Here is a 21,791-nt window from a genome sequence, read left to right on the forward strand (position 1 = left end):
TTATTATGGTAAAGTGGCAACTGGAGAAACTCCACTTTGTGGCATTGAATGGGAGGACACCTGGGGACCAGAACATCACACATGTGGCTCAAGCCCATGACCAGAGATAAGAACCTGGGAGGCATCTCCCCTGCCTAGTAGACTGGGTTCCCACTTTTCAGGCTGCTTCCTTTAAACAGATCAGTCAAGCATTTGCCTGTAAACTTAAAGCAACCCACACTTTCTTTATATATGTGTGTGTGTGTGTATATATATATATATATATATATATATATATATATATATATATATATATAAAATTAGTTGTGCTCTTTTTGCCTGACTCTCCATTCCTGTTTTGCATGATCTGGGGATGGAGAACTGTCCTCCTGACTCATTGCACCCTCCCTGCCCAGGAGGATCTATAAGTAATAATCCTTAGTTTGGTGTTTCATCATTTTTTTTTTTTTTGGTGTGTGTGTGTGTGTGTGTGTGCGCGCGCACACGTGCTGGAGATCAAACCTAGGACTTCATGCATTCCAGGCAAAAGATCTATCACTGAGCTACATCCTCACCTTTTTGTGGTGAATACTGAATTTGAACCTTCCATCAGAAGAACCAGGATCCTGGGCTTTTTCCTTTGGGATGCTAGGGTAAGGGGCAGGGAGGGACCCAAGATTAGGTTCCCAGTGCCAGAGCAATGGTCATCAGGTGGGACATAAACTGAACAAACATCAGTCAAGACTCTTGGATTCCAGTGCTCTCATAGCATTGGCTTAACTGCTATTCCAGGCAGCTCGACTGAGCAACCAGAAGTCCTGGGCCACCAGCTATAATGCTTTGGAGGATATGAATCTGCCTGAAGGGTAGGACCCAACCTGCCTTATCCACCCATACAGGGTTCATGGCTGGTTTGTAGGAGCAAAAACCATATCAAGCATGCAAGTTTTAGGGGCTGTTCACTACCTTTGTCCCTGAACATCAAGATTCAGCCACAGGACTGGGGTTGTAGCTCAGTGGTAGAGTGCTTGCCTAACATGTGAGGCCCTGGGTTTGATCCTCAGGACCACATTAAATACATAAATAAAATAAACTATATATATAAAAGATTCAGCCACAAGATGTGACCAGATAACTGCTCGACACTGCATGGGCCTCAGAACTGACCCAGGCTCCCAGTCAGCAGTCTGTTTTACCCTGCTTGTGCCCTTAAGCAGTGGGCGTGGGGGTGTGGCTCGGCAGTAGGGCACTTGCCTAGCAAACAGGAGACAAAAAAGAAAAAAAAAGCAAGGGCCAGGGATCAGATGCGAGGTGTGTGTCCCTGCCAACACCACCTCTTTACCATCTTTTGTCTCCAGGTGAGACGCTGGCAGTCCATGAGCAGCAGCTCTCCTTAGACATTTTAGAAGAGAATTAGAAGAGAATATTTCTGCATTTAGCAAATTTCCCACTGACTCACAGCATTCTTGTTCCTTTGTCTGGAACACATGCCTCATGGCTGTTGGCCCTAATCTTTTTTTTTACCTCCAGAGCTGGGGAGTGAACCTAGGACCTCTACCACTGAGTTATATCCTCAGCCCCAGCTCTATTCTGTTTATGTGACTATAGTGATGATGCCAAAGACAACAGGGACATAAATGGAGGTAGGGTGGGGTGGCAGAGGCCCCCCCATGGGGTCTTGTGCCAATTCCAGAGGTTCTCAAGAATGTACCCAACACCCAGGGGCCTCAGGGTCAGAAATGAGGCAGGGCAGATGCTGCCTCAGAGGCTTCTGGAGGCCTGGGAATAGTACAGGCAAGGCTGCAAGAGGGTGACCATTTGTGACACCTGCCCCCCACTTCTGCTGTTTATCTCATCCTTCCAATGCCATTTTCTCTAGAGCACCCATTGAGGATGAGGATGACAAGGACAAGGATGGGCCATTAGGGCTGGGGTTGTAGCTCAGTGGTAGAGCTCTTGCCTAGCATGTGTGAGGTTCTGGGTTCGATTCTCAGCACTGCATATAAATAAAAAAAATAAAGGTCCATCGACAACTAAAAAATTTTAAAAAGAGGATAGGTCATTAGGTACTGTGTTCATGACTTTGTTTCAGTGAGGACAAAGCTGTTAGAGCTTTTTGCTCTTTGGCATCAGCAAGGTCTAACCTGTACATGCTGTCACCTTTTGGTTGAGTCACCAGGACAGGCTAGTGTGCCCTAGATTTCCCTGGTAATGGCCTGGAAGCTTTGCAAGAGGTGTTGGGGTCCATGGGTGGAACAAGTTTCCAAAATAATTGCCTACAACCAGGTGCTGTCTGTTTATGGCTGTGTTAGCTAACAGTGCTTCATGTGGAGCTAAACTGATCCAAATTCTGATCAAGGCACCAAGACTGCTCCCAAAGATGAGGCCCCTGATCCTGGTGGAAGCTGCATTTGCTGCCCCAGGAGCACAACCTCTCTTTGGAGCTTTGGTTTGACTTCTTCAACAAAACTTCATACATCCTTCAATGTCTCTAGATTCTCAGCCACTGTCATAGGAGAATTAAAACCTGACAATTGTGACAGAGTTGACCAGCACCCACAGCAAGGCTGTCCCAGCACCATCCTTTGGTGCCTAAGAGATCTAAGTCACTGCATCCTAAATCAGGTTCGCTCCTTCTGGACATTTCAGTGATGTGAAAATGTCTCTGGATATGTCCCCCAACATCCTGGCAGCTGGCTACAGGATGCTCAACATGGGCTCTGGAGATGTTCTGGACATGAGCAGCTACCTCTAACAGTGCTATCTGGACCAGACCAGTGCCCAAACAGGGAGGCCTGGACATGGGTTTGCCTTCCCCAGTCAACACTAGGACCTCCTGGGACAGTGTGGTAGCCCCCAAGGAAGGCTGGAAAGAGAATGAGCAGTATACACAGTTGGCAGTATAGGGGGCTTTCTTTAAGGAAACCATACTCCCTCCATTGGAGGGGTCTGGGTCTGTGATCAGGAGGCTATTGCCTCTTTTTTGATGACCCAGGTCAGACTTCTGCTTATTAGATCTAGAACACATCTGCTTATGTGGATCAAGTCAACTTTGTAGGTGTCTCATTGATTCAGTCTCCAGAGACTAATGTCAACTGGTCCCATTGTAGGTCTCTGCCAGGGAGACTCTTCTGATGGAGGCTCTGACTCCACTGCCCATCTTGGGAACCACTCCTGTCTTTGGCAATTAAGTGCCACCACTTGGCCCCTCCTACACTGGATCCAGTGATTCTCATTGCATTTAGATATCCCAGGCTAGAAGCATCAGTTCTCACTGTAACTTCATGCATTTATCTATTTATCTACCTATCTATCTACCTATCTACCTATTTATTTATTTTGGTACCAGAGATTGAACTCCAGGGCACTCAACCACTGAGCCACATCCCCAGCCCTATTTTGTATTTTATTTAGAGACAGGGTCTTACTGAGTTCCTTATTAGCACCTCACCTTTGCTGAGGGTGGCTTTGAACTTGCGATCCTCCTACCTCAGCCATGTGAGTAGCTAGGAGAAGAGAAACCCACCACACCACCTGGCTCCCATCTTAATTTCTTACCTACAGAGAAGAGTGATCACAGAGTACTTTGAGGATGATGGGCCTCCCCAGTAACTTCATCCTTCCATCATGGGAGTGAAAGCCTTAGGACCCTCTAGCAGCAGGTAAATAGATCTTAGGTGACAAATCCCTTTTCAACATTCCAATCCTCCAGCCTCTGGATCCCTTCCTCTTCTGTATACCAAGGCAGTTGGGCACTTCAACTTCACATATGTGGACACCTTTTGGGGTCCATGTTTCAGCCAACCTATTACTAATCCAACTGTGGGCCCTTTCTAGAAAGCCCCTGAAGCTGCAATGCAAAGCCCGGCTCTCTGCTCAGAGGGCCTGTATAAATGAATGACCTGACCCATTTCATACTCCAGTCCCTGGACCCCACATCCTTTATTCCCAGTTTCATGCATGTTCTCCAGATTTCTGTTTATAAATAGGAGATACCAGGCCATCCTATTGCAATATGTTGCTCTCGGCACAGGACACACTTTGCACTTCACCCTCTGCTATGCTGGGAGTAAAGTCTAGTTATAGCACTGAGTTCCAGAGGGGAGGGGGGGTCCTGAATGTTAGTGCATTGTAGGGCAGCACCTGGGGGCTATGCCAGTTCTTCAGGTAAAAGGGGCTGGCTGCAGGTAGGACTGGCAACTCTTCTGGCAATAATGGCAGAATGGAGAGGTCTGAGGTCTCCTGTTTCTTTGAGGTCTGTCGGTCTACTCCATCCCCACCTTTGAGGTCCCATTTCTTCCCAGTTGATTCTACCTTAGAGGGTGCTCACCAGATCTGAGCACCCTCTTGGCTCTGGTTGCCCATTCCCAGTTTGTATGGCGTTGCTACTTTATGCACATGTAGCTGCACTTATCTCCATGGTTACCATAAAGAGCCAGTGGCCTTTCTCACTTGATACCCCTATGCCTTCTGTCAGGCTCACTTGGAAATGGCCCTGACCTAACCCTGTTTACAGGGGGATCCTGCATCTGGCCTTGCTCTATGCACCATGAATTCCTTCTGTCCTGAACACGTTGGCCACCTCCCATTGGCCCCTTTTTCACCTCACTCTTCAGGGATTTGAGTTACATTCTTTTCCAGATTCTGGCCTCTGTCCTGAGTGACAGGAGCTCCTGCCCATCTCTGGAGGGAGGAACCCTGTGGACATCTGTAGGAGGCCACACTAGGGGTTCTGTAGCCAAGGTCCAGCCCTCAACATGCTTAGAGTTAGTCAATAGCAAGACTGAGGAATAGGCTTGTTCAGGGGGGATCTGAGGGCTCTGACACTATGTGGAGGGCAGGTGTCAGGGGATGTCTCCTTTGATGGTTCCTACCTTGAGCTTGCAGGTTTTCAATGGAAAATTTATTGTAAAATCCCCTTAGCCTGGCAATATGGCCAGGCTTCAGCCACACCTCTCACCAGGTCACAGGTGCCAGGTATCTGGCTGGTCACCAGAGTTATCATCATATGGACATTATGGTTTGTGAAAGGAATAGCAAGTCTCATAAAGAAAGTGAGAACTCCATGCTCTTTGGACCAAAAGTTGCTGGTCCTCAGAGGCTTTGAGGGTCAGTTTTCACATGATTGGGTCAAGGCTGGAGTGAGATGCCCACCTTCTGTCTTTTGAGTCTTTCAAGAAGAGAGTAGCCAAGTTATGTGTGTGGATACAGAGACCAAATGCTGATGCGCTGGTCCTTGGATCCTGCGGCCAACAAGCCGTCAGCAGCAAAGGCCACACAGTGGACAGAAGCACTGTGGAAGGCCAGCACAGCCAGTGGCTTCATTGTTCTCCAGTGAAATATGCGAATACGATGGTCCCAACCTGCCGTGGCCAGAATCTTGCGGTCTGGCCGGATCATGATGTCAGCAATTCCAGGATTGGTGAGTTCATGGATGTGGCGCACCTGTAACAAAATTGTTAGACTGTTCCTAAGCCTGTGGTAGACCTGGTCATAAGTATCCCATTGCCGTGTCCCCTAGTTGAAACAGGAGATAGCCATGGGTTCCCAGACAGCCATGTGCTCCCTGTGGCTGGCCACCTCTTCCTCCTATTCTTCCATGGAAGTCGTTTGCTCTTGGCCATGATGGGGGACTTCAGAAATCCCTCTGGGTAGCCTGAAAACCTGCAGAGTTGCTCCTTCCCTGGACCTGCTCTGACTTGCTGATGTGGGTGACATCAGCAAAGAGCCCTTGGGTCAGCAGACAGAGAATCCCCAGCCTTCAGGGGAGAGCTCAACACAATTGGGTCCTGGGATCCCTCGTAATGAGAATATACTGCACCCCGTATCCAGTGAGAGGCCACATTTCTAACTTGAATGCATCATGAAGTCAGTATTTTTCCTGGAGGAACCTTGGCCACTACCCCAATGTTCCAGGGGAATAAGAAACACAAACTTCATCTTCAGAAAGACTAAGAGTTAAGTGAAATACAGAAACATGGAAGGGGGAGGCTGGGGAGATAGCTCAGTTGTTAGAGTGCTTGCCTTGCAAGCACAAGGCCCTGGGTTCAATCCCCAGCACTGCAAAAAAAAAAAAAAAAAAAAAAAAGAAAGAAACATGGAAGGGGTTAGAGAGCTACCAAGCATAGGAACCAACAGGGTGCAGACAGGGTCCTGTGGTTTCAATATGTCCCCCAAAGTTTATGTGTTGGAAAATTAATCCTGAAATTCATATGTTGATGGTATTTGGAGGTGGGACCGTTGGGAGGTAATTAGGATTAGATGAGGTCATGAGGATGGGGAAATTGTGATGGTTGCTTTATCAGAAGAGAAAACGACTTGAGCTAGTATACTTGCTCTGTGTCACCATGGGATGCCTTCTGCCATGGCGTCATGAAGCAAGAAGGCCCTCACCAAATGCTGGCACTATACTGTAGGATCTTATAACAACCAAAACTGTGAATTGCTGTTATTAATAAATTATCTAGTCTCAGATATTTTATTTTAGCAACTGAAAGTAGAGCAAGACACAGATAAGGGAGAGATAATACTGAAGGTGGCAAGAGAAGTCATATATATAGTAGTGCTCCTCACTGAGCTGTGGGTGAAACCTACTCTCTGGTTGGTCCTGATAAATGGGCAGAGCACTGGACAAAACAAGGAATTACACAGGTATTTTCTACCTGCATGGAGTTAGCAGAGAGTTGGCCTCCTCTAGAGGCCAAGTGCCCCCACGTTCCTTATTGGGTGAATGGGAAGCCTCCTGCCTGATCCCTCGCTGAAACATGCCTCCTGGAGTAAGGAATCAAAGCTGCCTGTCACAACATGCTATGGTTTGAGTATATTTAAGTATGTGCTCACTAAAGGTTTCTGGGTTGCAAGCCTGGTCCTCAGTGTGGTGATGATGGTATGGAATCTTTAAGAGTTGGGGCCTAATGGGAGGTCATTAGCTCAGTTGGGGATGTACCCTTGAAAGGAATTTTGGAACCCTAGCCTCTCTGGCTTCCTGTCTGGTAATATAATCTATTCCTCTACACAGGCTCCCACCACTGGGCCCTCACTGAGGACCATCCAATGGGGTCACCCAATCTTGGACTTTGAACCTCCCCTCCAGAACTTTGACTTAAATAAACTTCTTTATAAAGTTGGCCTACATGACAGGTATTTTGTCATGTATTAGTAATGAAAAACTAACTATTACACAGCATTCTTGGTTATGTAGAACAGTACCATGCTTTGCAAGGTAACTGGCATCTCTCTTCCCACACTTTAATGACAAAGGCACTTTGCTAACATTGTGACACCATTTCTTCCACCAATTGCTTGTACATGTGGTCTGGCCCTGGGCACCATGAACTCTTTGTATCAGCCTCTTTTCTTTTCTTTTTTTTGGTGGGGGATACTGGGGATTGAACTCAGGGGTGCTCCACCACTGAGTCACATCCCCATTTTATTTAGAGACAGGGTCTCACTGAGTTGCTTAGTGCCTCGCTGTTGCTGAGGCTGGCTTTGAACTCATGATCCTCCTGCCTCAGTCTCCCAAAATGCTGGGATTAGAGGCATGCTCCACCATGCTCGTCTCTTTTTTCCTTAAGAGCCTCCTAAGAGAGTCATAATATCTTCAGTTGAAAAATCACTATTTCTACAAAGATAGCACAAAGAAAAAGGAGGAAAGAAACAGGAAAAGCAAATGACAACATTCATCAAAGGCGATGGAAATGGTCACTAAGCAATTTATTCATAAATTAACAAAATAAAACTTAATAAATTAAATTACCTCTATAAAACAGAAAAATACTGAGGAGATTGGAAATAGCAGAGCTCAGGAAATAAGTGGAAGAAAAAACTCAAAGAAATGAAGGGGAATCAGAAACAGGAGTAGACCCTGAAAAAAGAGAGGAAGAACATGGAGGGTAGGAAAAGATGAAAAGTGAGAAAAATTAGGAAAACAAAAAGTTCAAACGAACAAGAGAGAATATGGGAGGATAATGAAAGATGAGATGTTGGAATATTGGTATTCACTGATTTAGAAAAGCAACATTAATTTCTTAAAATTGAAGTATTATAATCTAAATCCAAAGAAAGACTATATTGCAATCAACATTAAGATATGCTCTAGCCAGGTGCGGTGGCACACACCTTAATCCCAGCAGTTCAGGAAGCTGAGGCAGGAGGATAGAAGTTCAAAACCAGCCTCAGCAATTTAGAGAGGCACTAAGCAACTCAGCAAGACCCTGTCTCTAAATAAAACATAAAAAATGGGCTGGGGATGTGGCTTAGTGGTTAAGCACCTTTTAGGCTCAATCCTTGGTGCAAAAAAAAAAAAAAAAAGAAAGAAAGAAAAGAAAAACTATGTTCTAGTAAAATTACTAGACCTAATAGCTAATAAAGTCCTTTTGGTAGCCAGGTAAAAAGATAATATTGATTATGAGGGTAAAGTGTAGGCTGTCCTCAGAATGTTCTATGGCTACATCTGTGCCAACAGACAGTGGAGTAATGCCCACAGGGGCTGAGAAAGCAAGTGTGGTCCAAGAATTTTATATCCAGCCAAACTGTCACTCAATAAAAACAATACATAGACATTTTTGAACATGTAAGAACTCAAAGAATATTGCTCCCATAAGCTCTTCTGGAAGAACAAGAAGATTAGTTTTACTCATATAAAAGATAACTGAAGAACTATGGCAAATGGTCTGGCAGATAGTACTGAGTCTACTTACCTGCAGGATTAAGTCTAAAACATGGGGATTATGGCTATAGAACTGGTTATGTAACAAACAGAAATATGGGGGGGGCAAAATGAGAGGAAATTATTAGTTAAGTTCACTTGATTTGCTCATCGTTTGTCATACAGAGTCAAAGACACAATAGTCAACCTCCCACTTGAGAGATTATCGGACATCCCACCATAAATAATGAAAAAATCAGCATTATTTCTTTCTTTTCCACCTGACATGAACTACCTTAGTTTCTTAGTAATTTGTTCTGTATATTTGCATAAAATAATAAAAATACAAATATCCTCAACAATGTTATGGTCAGATTCCAGAGTTAAATCCAGATCTCTGCTATGTATGAGACTCCATAAGGGTGACTGGCAGATATACCAGGAAAATGCAAACAAGAGAAATAGGAGCCCATTTAGTAATAGAAAAATTTAATTTAGAGCTAAAACACTAAGACCACATATGACACTTAAACAATGATAAAGAATACAATTCGGGCTGGGGTTGTGGCTTAGTGATGGAGCATTTGCCTGGCATGTGTGGGGCACTGGGTTCGATTCTCAGCTCACATATAAATAAATAAAAAAATAAAGGTCCATTAAAAAATATTAAAAAAAGAATATAATTCACAATGAAGAACTATGACTAGCAAATAAATAGGTTTATCCTTCATAAAGCAAAAACAATAGGAAAGTGGCTACAATAGAGCAACTAGTACCACACTAGTCATCTCACTGTAAACAACCATAAAAGTGAACAAAACACACAAGGTAACTGATTATAGGCAGATAACAGGCAGAGGAGGTCTGCTGATGAGCGAGCCTCCCTAACGCCCAAGGGTGTTTGCCAAGGGACAATGTTCTGGCCACAAATTCCAGGTAGAACACAGCAGTCATGTTAAGCCGAGGTGGCAGAGATCAGAATTTGGGGAAGCTAGAGGGCTGAAATCTAAGGGGATGAGGTGGCAGAATGAATGGAGCTGGGGGTGTTTTGGAGGTGCTGAAGACTGGGGGTTCCTCACAAGTCCCTGTTCAAGGACTGGGCTATGCATGCTCAGAGAACACTATGTGGAGCTTAACAGAGTGTGGCTGCTGCAGGGTTAGGTGGAATTGGTATGAGAGGTTAACAATGACGGCCTAAGACCAATTGAGATGCCAGAATAGCCTCACTATACATACTATAATAAAGCTAGAAACCAAACCTTGGCAAGGTCTGAAGCGGAGATAGGTTTGGGAGTTGAGTTCTATTACACTAAAGGAATTGGGAATAACTTTTCCACAAACCTGCCTTAACAAAGCACAAAGCCAAGCCTACACAAGTTCAAGGTGAGCAGCAGTAACTGAAGTGCTTACTAGAAAAAAAGGTTAACATTCTTGAGAGCAAAATAACAGAATTTGGAGTCTCTATAATTTATCATTTATGTTGGACACACAAATATCATTAGATATGCAAAGAAGCAGGAAATAAGACTCACAGTCAAGGTAAAAAAAAAAACAAACCCAACTAGTTAACAAAAACTGATCCCAAAATGGTATAGATATTGAACATAATGAAGACTAGAAAGAAGCTATTTAAATTTTTTTTAAATTAAGGAAAATGTATTCAAATAATTACAAAAAAAATTATCTGAGTGAGTGAGCAGATAGGAACTATCAGTAGAGGAATAGAAATTATTTTAAAAAGAGAAAATAAAGAATTGAACATCTCAATAACTGAAATAAAAAATTTACAGAATAAGCAGCAGATTGGGATTATATTCTCATTATTTATTTATTTATTTATTTATTAGGAAATTATTTTCTATAAAGTCAGTGAATTAAGAAAATAGATCAATAGACATTATCCAATCTGAAGAAAAGATAAAAGGAAATGAACAGAACCTCAGGACCAATGAGACAATGTTGAATTGTCTAAACTTACTTACTGAAGTAACAGGAGGTTAAAAAGAAATAAAAAGGGTAGAGAAAAATTATATGAAGAAATAATGACCAGTAATTTCCCAATTTTAGTGAAAAACATCAATTTACAGGTCAAAAGCTCAGCAAAATACAATCATAAGAAAAAAACACACCAAAGCAAATAAGTTGAATTACTGAAAACCACTAATAAGAAGGATAAGGTCTGGGGATATAGCTCAGTTGGTAGAGTGCTTGCCTTGCAAGCACAAGGCCCTGGGTTCAATCCCCAGCACCACAAAAAAAAAAAAAAAAAAAAAAAAAAGAAGGATAAATTTTGGGCACAGCCAAGGAATATTGGACACATTGTATACATGGCAATAATGATAAGAAGAAAACAGCACTTCTTATCAGAAACAATGGGCCAGAGCTGGGCGTGGTAGCAGATGCCTGTAATCTCAGTGACTCAGGAGGCTGAGGCAGGAGGATTGCAAGTTTGAGGCCAACCTCAGCAACTTAGTGAGGCTCTTAAGCAACTTAGCAAGACCCTATCTCAAAATAAAAAATAAAAGGGCTGGAGATTTGGCTCAGTGGTTAAGTGGTTCAATCCCCAATGTCCCACCCCTGCCAAAAAAGGGGCAGCAATGGAATAAATTGCCATAAAATTATCATCTGCAAATTCTACATCCAGGAATCTTGAAAAAGGAAGAGGTGCTGGGGGTATATCTCAGTAGGAGGGTGCATTCTTAGCATGTGTGAGGCCCTGGGTTCAATACCTGGCACCAAAAATAAACAAACAGGAAGGAGAAATAAAAATGTATTCTATATAAACAAAAGCTAGAACAGGTGTAGTAGCACATACCTGTAATGCCAAACTCAAGAGGCTGAGTGGGGAGGATTGTTAAGTTCGAGGCCAGCCTCAGCAACTTAGCAAGATCCTGTCTAAAATAAAAAATTAACAAAAAGGCCCAGTGGTAGGGTGCTCCTGAGTTCAATACCCAGACCCAGTACTGCAAAAACAAAACAAAAAACTAGGGAAATTTTTTGCCAGCAGAACTGCACTACATTTCTTGGCTGTTCTTCCAGTTAAAGAAATTTAATTTTATAGGAGGAACACTATAAATGGTAAATTAAGTGAGTAAGTATAAAACACTGTATTTTTAAATTTCTTATTTTTTTTAAAAAAACAACTGATGCCTTAAAACTAATATTGTAAGGTGGATTCTGATATGTGCAGAAGTCAAATATATAGCAATAGCAGCAGTAAGGACTGGGGGTGGAGAAATGGAATGGTACTAATATATGATCATTTCATTTGTGAGGTGGGATGTGGACAACACTGACTATACAGACTTTGATAAGGATGAATATTTTTAACTCATGAGTAATCACTCAGGAAAAAAATATACAAGAGGTATAGCTAAGATGCCAAGAGAGAAAATGAAACTAAATACTAAAAATGAAAGGTAGTCATGTGCTACCTAATGATCTTTTGGCCAGTGATGGACCACATATTATGATGGTACATGCCATGGAGACCTAGGTATACAGGTATACCACCTAGGTTTGTGAAAGTATACTCTACAATGTCCAAATAATGATGAAAATATCCAACAATGCATTTCTCAGAATGTATCCCATAATGCACAACTCTATTTGATTAACATTAGAAAAGGCAGGAAAAGTACACAAGAAGGGTCAGAAACAGAAGGGACAAGTGGAAAACAAATATCAAAGATGGACTTATTCCCAAATGTTTCAATAGCTACATTAAATGCAAATAGATTGAATGCTCCCATTAGAAGGAGAGATTGTCAGAAAGGATCAAAATGCAAGATATAACTACATGCTGTCTACAAAAGATACTTTTTTAAAACATGAAGAGATTAAGTTGGGGTTGGTGATGCATGTCAGTAATCCCAGTGACTGAGGCAGAAGGACTGCAAGTTTAAGGCCAGCCTCATAAACTTAGGGAGACTGGGACTCAAAAAATAAAAAGGGCTGGGAACATAGTAAAGCACCCGTTGGTTCAACTCCCAGTTACAAAACAAACAAAAAATAAAATAAAATAAAATATGAAGACATCAAAATAGGTTGAAAATAGAAGCATGGAAAAAGATGTACCATGCAAAGAACAAACCTAAGAAAGTTGAAGTCAAAGTGACTTTAAGACAAAGGACATCATTAGCAATAAAGGAAGATATTTTAGGACTAGAGATACAGCTCAGCCTAGATATTTTAGGACTAGAGATACAGATCGCTTACCTAGTATGCATGAGGGCCTGGGTCCTCTGCAACACACACACACACACACACACACACACACACACACACACACACACACACGGACATTTCATAATGAAAAAAGGGTCAATGGAGGCGGTAATCATCTGAAGTGTTTATATATATAACAACAGCTTCAAAGATCATGAAGCAAAACTAGCAGAACTGAAGGGCGAAATAGGCACATTCACAATCACAATCAGAGATTTTAAGACCCCTTCTTCAGGAACTGGTAGAAAAGTAGACAAAAAAAAATTGGTAAGGATGCTGAAGACTTAACTACAGACTGCCTGGAGTGACCTAACTCATGCTGACAGAAGACTCCACCCAACAACTGCAGAACACCCGTCCTTTCCAAGAACATGTGGTCTACTCCCCAAGACACACCACATGCTGGACCAAAAAACAGCTTCCATAAATTTCTAAACACTGAAATTGTACAGGATACATTCACTGACAACAGAATTAAACTAGATTAAAAATATCTATAAAATCAACAAATATTTGGAAATTAACTAATATACTTCTAAGGAACCTATGGATCAAAGAAGAAATTTCAAGGGTAAAGACAATATTTGGAACTGGATTAAAACAAAGATACAATATGTCAAAATCTGTGGGACAGGCCCATGCGGGAAGGTTACTAGACTGGGAGTTGACTTTTCAACACCCAGCACAAGCAGAATGTAGAAGTAAGGGCCCAATGGCTGACTTTCCAGAGCATGGCACCATCCATACCCAGGTAAACAAACCCAGAGGCTACTGGTACTGGCTACCAACAGGCCCCACCAAAGGAGGGCCTCCTTGGAAGAGGGTCTGAAATGAGAGAATGTCCTGGGCAACTTCACAGTACAAAATGCAGTCACCCAGCTCAGTAAGATGTATCTGTAGCTGAAGGGCCAGGAAGGATGAAGGAAAAGGATCGAAAAACTAAAATTGATAAAAGTAGTAGTAACCAAAAGAAACTCAGTCTGAGCCATACTAATTAGTACAAACAAATAGGCTTTTGGGCAAAAGTCCTTTCTGGAAATAATGAGGGTGACTAAAAACAGGACCAATTAACCAGGAAGATTATCATTTTAAACTTGCATCTTCCTAAGCTAGCTTCCAAATGCATAAAGCAAAAATGGACAGGAACTCAGGGAAAAGTAACAAGATGGGCACAGCATGAGATCTACCTTCAGGGACCCTGACCAAGCCCACAACCAGGCCTCTGTGCCTGATCCAGTGTTTATGTGTGCAGCTGTGTGTCTAACAGCATGAGCACTTTCTTTTCAAGCACATATGGAATACTTATGCAAACTGGACAGGCCCTTCAAATTTCAAAGAACTGATATCATTCAGACCTTGTTCTCTGACCACAATGTAATTAAGTTAGGATTTGAAAACTAAAAGATAACTGGAGTTGGGGGGAGAATCAAATAAAACATTTGGAAACGTAAAAACACTCTAATCAGCTGGGCAGTCAGAAAACAAATAAAAACAGGGTTTGCCTACAAGTGAGGGATGATGAAGACGATGACATCTCATGATATAGGACCCAGAAAAAGGATCACCCAGTGGGAACACACAGGCAAAGGAAGGTTGTGAACTGACAGGTTACATAGAGTGACAGGGCAAACCCAGACAACACAGAAAAAAGGAAGAGACAGATAAAAACAGAAATGATGAATTAGAAAAATACAGACTTTCAAGATCAATAAAGATTGTAATCTCAGTAACTCAGGAGGCTGAGGTAGGAGGATTACAAGTTCAAGGCCAGCCTCAGCAACTTAGCGAGACTGTCTCAAAATATAAAACGACCCTGAGATCAATCCCCAGTGCCAAAAAATAAAAAGAAAAAAAGAAAAAAGAGAGAGATAAGATTAATAAGGCACAATATTGTGAATATGGCAACAATTTACATATTCATTATGAACAACTACAAAATGGTCATTAGGAAAATACCTTAAAGATTTTTATTCCTATAGACAGATTCCTAGAAAAATCTTCCCTTAAAATCAGAAAGCCAAAATAAATCCACAAAAATTGAACCATCTCTTCAGAGAAAATACCTGCCCTAAGTGCTACAGGCAAAGATTGACCATGGCCACTCAAGCAGATTTCAGACTGGTTATAGCTCAGTGGTAGAGTATTTGCCTACCATGAATGAAGTTCTGGGTTCCATCCCCCAAATAAAATAACAATGAAGCAGATTCTTCCTGCCCAGAACTATTTAGCAATTAGATGAGAGAGGGGTTGCTTGACTACCAATTTTAGGGTTCCTGGCCTTTCCATACCATTTGCATAATCAAATGAAAGAAGAGAGCAGGTACTGGCCAATCTAAGGCCCTGAACAACCCCAACTAAGCACAGCAGAGTCAGAAGACAACATGCTAAATATTAGGTTATTTTAGGACTTTTTTTCTTTTGAGACAGGGTCTTGTTATGTTGCATAGAATAGGCTGGTCTCAAATTCCCTGGTTCAAGCAATCCTCTTGCCTCAGCTTCCTGAGAAGCTGGGACTACAGATGTGTTCCACCACACTTTATTTGGTTGCTATTAAAAAACGAACAAACAAACAAACAACAACAAAACCCTGAACAACGAAACTCACTAAATTAAAATTCTTGGAGAAAAGCCTAACCAGTCTGATAGATGTAGTAAACGCATTTGGTAAAATCCAGTACCTATTCATGATTCAGATTCTTCCCCCATAAGAAGGAATCTCACCTGATGAAAACCTGTCAATAACCTGCAACAAACACAGCCTCCCTGTTGAACCAGCCCAGTCTGGGATGTCACTGCCTTTACATGAGGCAAGTTCTGGGTTCTGACCTGTACAATCAGCACCTCAACTGCTTATCCTTCAATCACCTTATCACCTATTTTATATCTCATGGCCAAGGACCCTGTCAGCTCAACCTTCTCTCTTCTAGTCATCTCTCCAATGCCTGGTTCCACCTATTTGTGGACCTGCCAACGTCCCCAGCCTACCAGCCCTGACCACCCCTCATGAGCTCACCCTTCTCTGGCTGGCCATCTCAGCCAGCACTGTCCCTGTCTACAGGACACTTTGCTTGCCTTCTGTTGATCTTATCTGTCAGAACCCTAGCTCTAGGAAATCTGTGTGCTTCCTGTCTATGCTTGCATACAAGCAATTGAACAAGTGTTCAACTCTGTGACCATAACCCCAGATGGGCCCTCGGTGTACAAAATGCCCAGCTGCTGGGCAGTCCCCTCCCCTCTACACGTCCCCCCTTTTCCCCACATGGCTACACATACTAGCTGCCCTCAGGAGCATTCCCATGACCCATCTGATGGCCCATGCTGGGTAAGACTATGAGGCAGTGCAGGTGTATGTGGGGTGCACCTGCATTTGTCTACAGACACAAGCCCCTTCCCTGATTCCTAAGGCAGAATAACTGTTGGCCCAGGGAGCACTGGAAGGTGGGAACCAGGACAAAAGGCTGACTTGATATCATCTTTTCCTTTTCTGTCCCGTGAACTCTGCCCTGGCTCAGTGATAGGGAAGGGATCTCTCGGTAACAAGCAGTAGGCCTGGCTAGGAACCCTTACTCAGGGGCTCAAGGTCACTTCCTTGCTATTCCCTCTTTCTACAAATTTCCTAACTGTGTGAAGTTTTCCCAGGAGAAAAGTGCTGCTTTTAAACCTGACCCCTGCTGCTCCAGGGCAAGTAGAAGGGTTCAACAGAATCTTGAACCATGGTCTTCACAGGCAGGGCAGAGGGCAGCTTAACACCAGTCTTCTCATGCTTCCACACTGGTGATTTCACCTGTGAGGGACTAAAAGATCCAGCTTCTGCCTAGGAACTTGGCTGTACTGAGCAACCAGCTGAGTAGCCACTGCCCTCAGGGATAGAAGTGACTCCACATCCACCATAGCCACTCCTGAAAATGAATGATGGCATCAGGCAGAGACAGCCTGGCAGGACAGGGTTCCTGGTAGCCAGTGAGGGAGACACAAGAAGTCTGTACAGAGACCTAAACTGGAGAAAGGTCAGCATCATCCTGGGGGCTGTATTCCCAAGGATGAGGAGGACCTGGCTCCAAGGGAATGCAGAAAGATTGGCCAGAGCTCTGTGCCCTCATCCATGTCTCCTATTAAAATGGGCACAGGAATTCTGGATGCATGGGTAAGCTGGCCCTGGGCCCTGCAGTCTCATTCCTGGCTGCCATAGGTAGCTGTGCTACTGCCATTTAAAGGGAAGCCCCTGGCAGAGCCAAAGAGAGGGAGGGGAGCAGCCACCACTGTGGTGCAGCCAGAATGTTGACCGAGTATAGCATGGGGAGAGCACAGTGGGTCCATTCCCAGCCCAGGGCTGACTGGGGTGGAGAAGCCTCATTATTACTTAAAGACCTAAAAATACTACTGGCTGTAAATCAGTCCCTGCTTCAAGGCTGTGGGCCCTGCCCCAAGTGTGAGAGGAAGGAGCAAGGCCTGCATACCACCTGTTTTTGACGACAGCCAAGGCACAAACCTGATGGCTTATGGGAAAGTCACCTGGGTAAGGCAGGCCCACAGCTCTGTCGTCACCAAATGTCTCCAAGGCAACCCCTGGGTATCATCCTGAGCAAGTAGCCTCTTGGTCACCACAGCAGCCTCTGACCAGGCCCTGGCCTGGGGCAAGACCCTCCAGAAAGGATCTCTGGCCACCAGTGGCTCTTATAGCACATGACCTCAGGTGCCAGGAATGCACAGCTTTGGCTGCCATCTGGTTCTGATTACCCGTGCTCTGTTGCAGGGAACCTCATCCATGTCTGCTCCCAGCGCCCGCCTGGGAGAGATTGATTTGGGCTCATTAGAGGTTTTAGCAGAAGGACATGAGGAAGGCACATCTGTGGTATGTGGCTCTTAGGCCAAGGCAGGCAGCCATGATGTAGCACTATGGCATAGATGAGAATGCCTTTGGATGCTGAGGGCATGAATTATCTCATCTGCTCCCAGGTATCAAGGCTGCTCTCAGATGGCTCACATCCTCAAAACACCCTAGTATGCTTACTCCCCAAAGGCCTGGGCTTTAAGGAAATTGAAATTTCCAGGGCCTATGGGACCAGCACTGGATATGCCATTAGGTAAAGCATAGAATATCTGCCTTTACCCTCTCCATGGGGCTGTTCCCTCCCCTCCCAGGATCTCTTTCAGCAGCAGGAGCAGTTGGTGCTCAGTGGGGGTTGGGGGAACTCTCCTCTTCCTTTGATGTAGGAGGCTCAGCCAGACCTGCCCAAGGCCCACCATCACCCCAACCACTTCCAAGCTGCAATTCCTGGTTCCCTTCTGCTTTAACTTTTCAATTCATTAATTCCTGCTTCCCCCTTCTGCTTTAACTTTTCAATTCATTAGTAGAATAAAAGTTCATCTCTGGACTGGAACGTGCCCCATAAATTTAAATCTTAAGTTCCAGCAGCTGTTTCCCAAACATGCCAAGAAAGACCAAGTAGATCTGGGCCAGGACGACCCCTTCCCAGAATACTGGGTGCAGAGAAGCCTGGGTGGGGGAGCCACAGAGATCTTGGGGAAGCTGCCTGGTCTTCAGCTCTTTACAAAGTCAGGCTGATGAGGGTCAAGTTACAGGGGAATGAACACTGGAACCCATGAGGGGTGGCACTGCTGGGTCTCCCCCATCGGGTTTGAGGAAAAGGAGGGAGGGGTATGAGGGAGACCTCCCCTGCCCCTGTGCCTACCTGGTAGTAGTTTAGGACATGCAGAGCCAGCACGTGGAGTGGCTCAGCCTTCAATTTGTACAAATGACTTTTAGCATTATGGTTTTCACGCCCAATCACTACCCAGGTCCATGATTCTAAGGCCTTGGAGACCTCTTCCTGGGTGGGTCATGAGAAGCTCTGCCCTCACAGCAGGGCTTCTGAGGGCCTCTCAGGGACACTGATGGACTAATAGATGGACAAATATAACAGCTTACTCTGAGTTCACTGTGTGCCTGTCATAGGCTGGTCACCCAGGGAAAAGGTTGTACACAGGGGATGTGAACCTATATTCTATTTTGAGTATGACATGCACCTGCCAAACCAGCAGGCCCCACACTGCCATCTCTCCCTTTTCCTTACTGGGGTCTAATTGGGCATGACCCTGCAGGGCTCTGCTCAGATACTACTCAGCAGAGATGCTAGGTCAGCCTCATACCAAGGCAGTGTGCACAACCTCATGGGTTCTGCTGGCCCCTCACTATAGCTCTATCCTCCATTTCCAAAGGGGCAGTCCAAGATCTTCCCCTGCTTGACTTTGGTACCTGTCCCTAGGCTATCACTCTGTCTTGTCCTCTCAGGAACCCCTTTTAGCTTTGTTCCATGTCAGCCTCCTTACCCAAGACTCCTTCCCTATCCAATGACCCCTGCCCTTGCTATCCTTACTTGATCCCTCTTCCATATGACTTTAGGATGATGCCCCTAGTTGCACTCCAAGTTTGGTGGCACCCATAGGGGCCTGGATGCTGTTTAGCACCATCTGTACCCCTACATTTACTCAGGGTCCACCCCTGATTCATGTGCCTCAGGACTTTGCCAGTGCCTACTCAGGGGTAGGCCTAATGGGCCAAAGGTGAGCTCATTCCCCCTGGCAGCAGGGTCTGGGCTGGAGAATGCTGAGTTTGCTGAAAAAGGCCTCCCTGTCTTGGGAGGGGCCTTGGCAATGTCCTCTCTGTGCCTCCTGGAAGAGTGTGGGAAGCCTGGAATACCACACCCCACGGAAGAAGGCAGGCATGAGCCCTGTCCTTGGTGCTCTGGGTTCAAAAGCCCCAGTGGGGCTGGGAGCTGGGCCTGCTATGGCTTCTACTACCAGTCACCCCAAAGGACACACAACTCCCACCAGACCTGTTTTCACAGGGCTACTTCCAAAGTTTCTACTTGCTGGTAGAGGCCAAGTTTGCCTCCTGAGACTCCTGGCGAATGGGGTTCTTTGCCCACCCCCAGAACTATTATATACCTAGGCCTCTCTCTGGCAGGGCTTGTGGCCTGCAGCTCCCCAGAAGACCTGCACCAGAGAAAGGTCTGGGCATGTCTCATATACCCCCAACCCAACCCAAACCCTCCTATCTCAAATGAGGTGAAGCATGCAGGCCAGACTACCCTGTGCTGGGCACTGTGGCCATAGGTTCAAGCCTGGATAACAGGTAATCCTCAAGCCATACCAACTGGAACAGTCTATAAGATATCATGGGGAGATTTCCAATAACCCCCACTCAGACCTGAGGCCTCATATCCTGTACAGTATGCTTTCCTGCTACCCATGAGCCACAACCTCCCTAGGGTCAGCTTATAGACCATTACTGGGGGCTATGGCTTAGTGTAGTTTTTCAGAGTTTGGTTTTTGATTTTTTTTTTTTTTTTGATTAATCAGCTCCTTACTGACAAAATTCCTCTGAGTTTTCACAAAGGGGTTTGAGTCTGCCTGGACTCTACGTGCCTTTCTCTAGATGGACAAGACGTGATGGCTGTTAACCCGAGATCTAGGAGAAACCCAAACCATGTGAATAGCTGGCCCATGCCCATGCCCCTTTCCCCCTGCGCCAGCCGTGGACAGGCCCTCCTGCACCACCTCCAAGTGATTAATTAGCTAGGGATCTGCAGCAGCTCCTCTTCATGCCTAAATATTGTTTCAGCCTATCATACTGTTAGTGCAGAGCAGGATAAATGATGTACAGGGCCGGCACACTGACCTGTAGGGCCTGCTGCCCATCCAGGCTCCAGACAGCCAGCTCCTTCCCTGCAGAGCCTGAGATGCCTCTGGCCTTCTGGGAGTCAAAGTCAAGGCCCATGACAGGCTCCCCATGGCAGGCAATGCGGCTGCACACCTTCCGCTCTGAGATGTCCCACAGGGCCACTGATCCGTCCTCATAGCCGACCAGAAGGAGAGGGCGGAGGCTGGTGTCAGCCTGCAGGGAACAACGGAATGGTCAGCTCCCTGAAGTTCCCTACCTTCAGTGAGTTACAGGAAGACAGTGCTCTGGAGACAGATTACCTCTCCTGCTGGGCCCAGACTTGGGGTAGACCAGCCTGGGAGTGGTTTCCCATGCTCTCAGGACAGTCTTGAGGCTTTGTACACCCAGTGTCCTGCACCCCCGTCTACTGGGTGACTAATACAACACATATGGGTCTTGGCAGGGCTGCTGCTAAGCACCTGAGGGTCTGGAGGGTTCAGCCCTGAGTATACCAGCCAAGCCCACCAGGCTTCACATGGCCATGCTGCTTCTTGCCAGTCCCATGACACAGCAGCTGCTGGTATTGCATATTGCCCAAAGGGGCATATCTGGGTATCTGCCAGTTCCTTGGGGCTGATGGCAAACTATCTAACTGCCTCCACTCCTCAGGTCAGAAGCTCAAGGCCACCCCTCACTGGGGTTGGTTACCTGTCTATAACCACCAGCCAGGAAGATTGCAAACTCCATCTCAATGAAAAATGAACTTTCTGTGCTTTGTCAATGTGGCTGCGGAAGCCCCCACCTCTGGAAGCCTGGTGTGAGTGGGCTCTAGCAGTCCTTGCTATCATGATGAATGAGGGAGAGGGTCAGAGGGCTTTGCGCCCTGGGCAGATGCCTCGTTTATTTAGCCTCTGAAACAACTACAGAAGAAGAGCACAGCAGGATTCCAAGTCACCCTGGGGGATGCAGCCATCAGTCCTGGCCAAGAGCAGCTACCCAACAGAAACCTTGCATGGTTGGGCAAGGAGGCCTGGGTTAACTGGAGTCTAACAAGTGGATACTACATCCTCAAACAGCACAAGTACCATGGCTTTCCTCAGTATCAGTAGAGACAGGCACAGTGGAGCACACTGTAGTCCCAAATCCTACTTCAGAACTTTAGGCAGGAGGATAACTTTGAGTCTAGGAGTTCAAGATCAGTGTGGGCACTATAGGAAAAATTAAAAAAATGCTGGGGCTGGGAAGCTAAGGCTGGGGATATGTGATGATGGGAGC

General features: G+C 45.1%; 1 protein-coding gene across 4 annotated transcripts in view; it reads right to left on the minus strand.

Moving 5' to 3' along the window:
* Gnb1l (G protein subunit beta 1 like) overlaps window positions 1-21,791 on the minus strand; it is an 84,740-nt gene that overhangs the window by 12,194 nt on the left and 50,755 nt on the right. For 2 of the 4 annotated variants that reach the window (XR_007109721.1, XM_047560043.1), the window contains exons 7-8: window positions 20,535-20,750; window positions 5,134-5,424 (exon numbers count right to left, since the gene is read on the minus strand). Coding sequence is in view for 3 of the 4 variants with exons in the window: in XM_047560043.1 (XP_047415999.1) it covers window positions 5,173-5,424; window positions 20,535-20,750 (468 nt within the window). In the remaining variant the exon portion in view is untranslated. Of the gene's footprint in view, window positions 1-3,363; window positions 5,425-20,534; window positions 20,751-21,791 lie in introns of those variants that run through there. The other 2 variants (XM_047560042.1, XM_047560044.1) reach the window with 1 other exon arrangement.

Source organism: Sciurus carolinensis, chromosome 8 (genome assembly GCF_902686445.1).
Source record: "Sciurus carolinensis chromosome 8, mSciCar1.2, whole genome shotgun sequence".
NCBI lineage: Eukaryota > Metazoa > Chordata > Mammalia > Rodentia > Sciuridae > Sciurus > Sciurus carolinensis.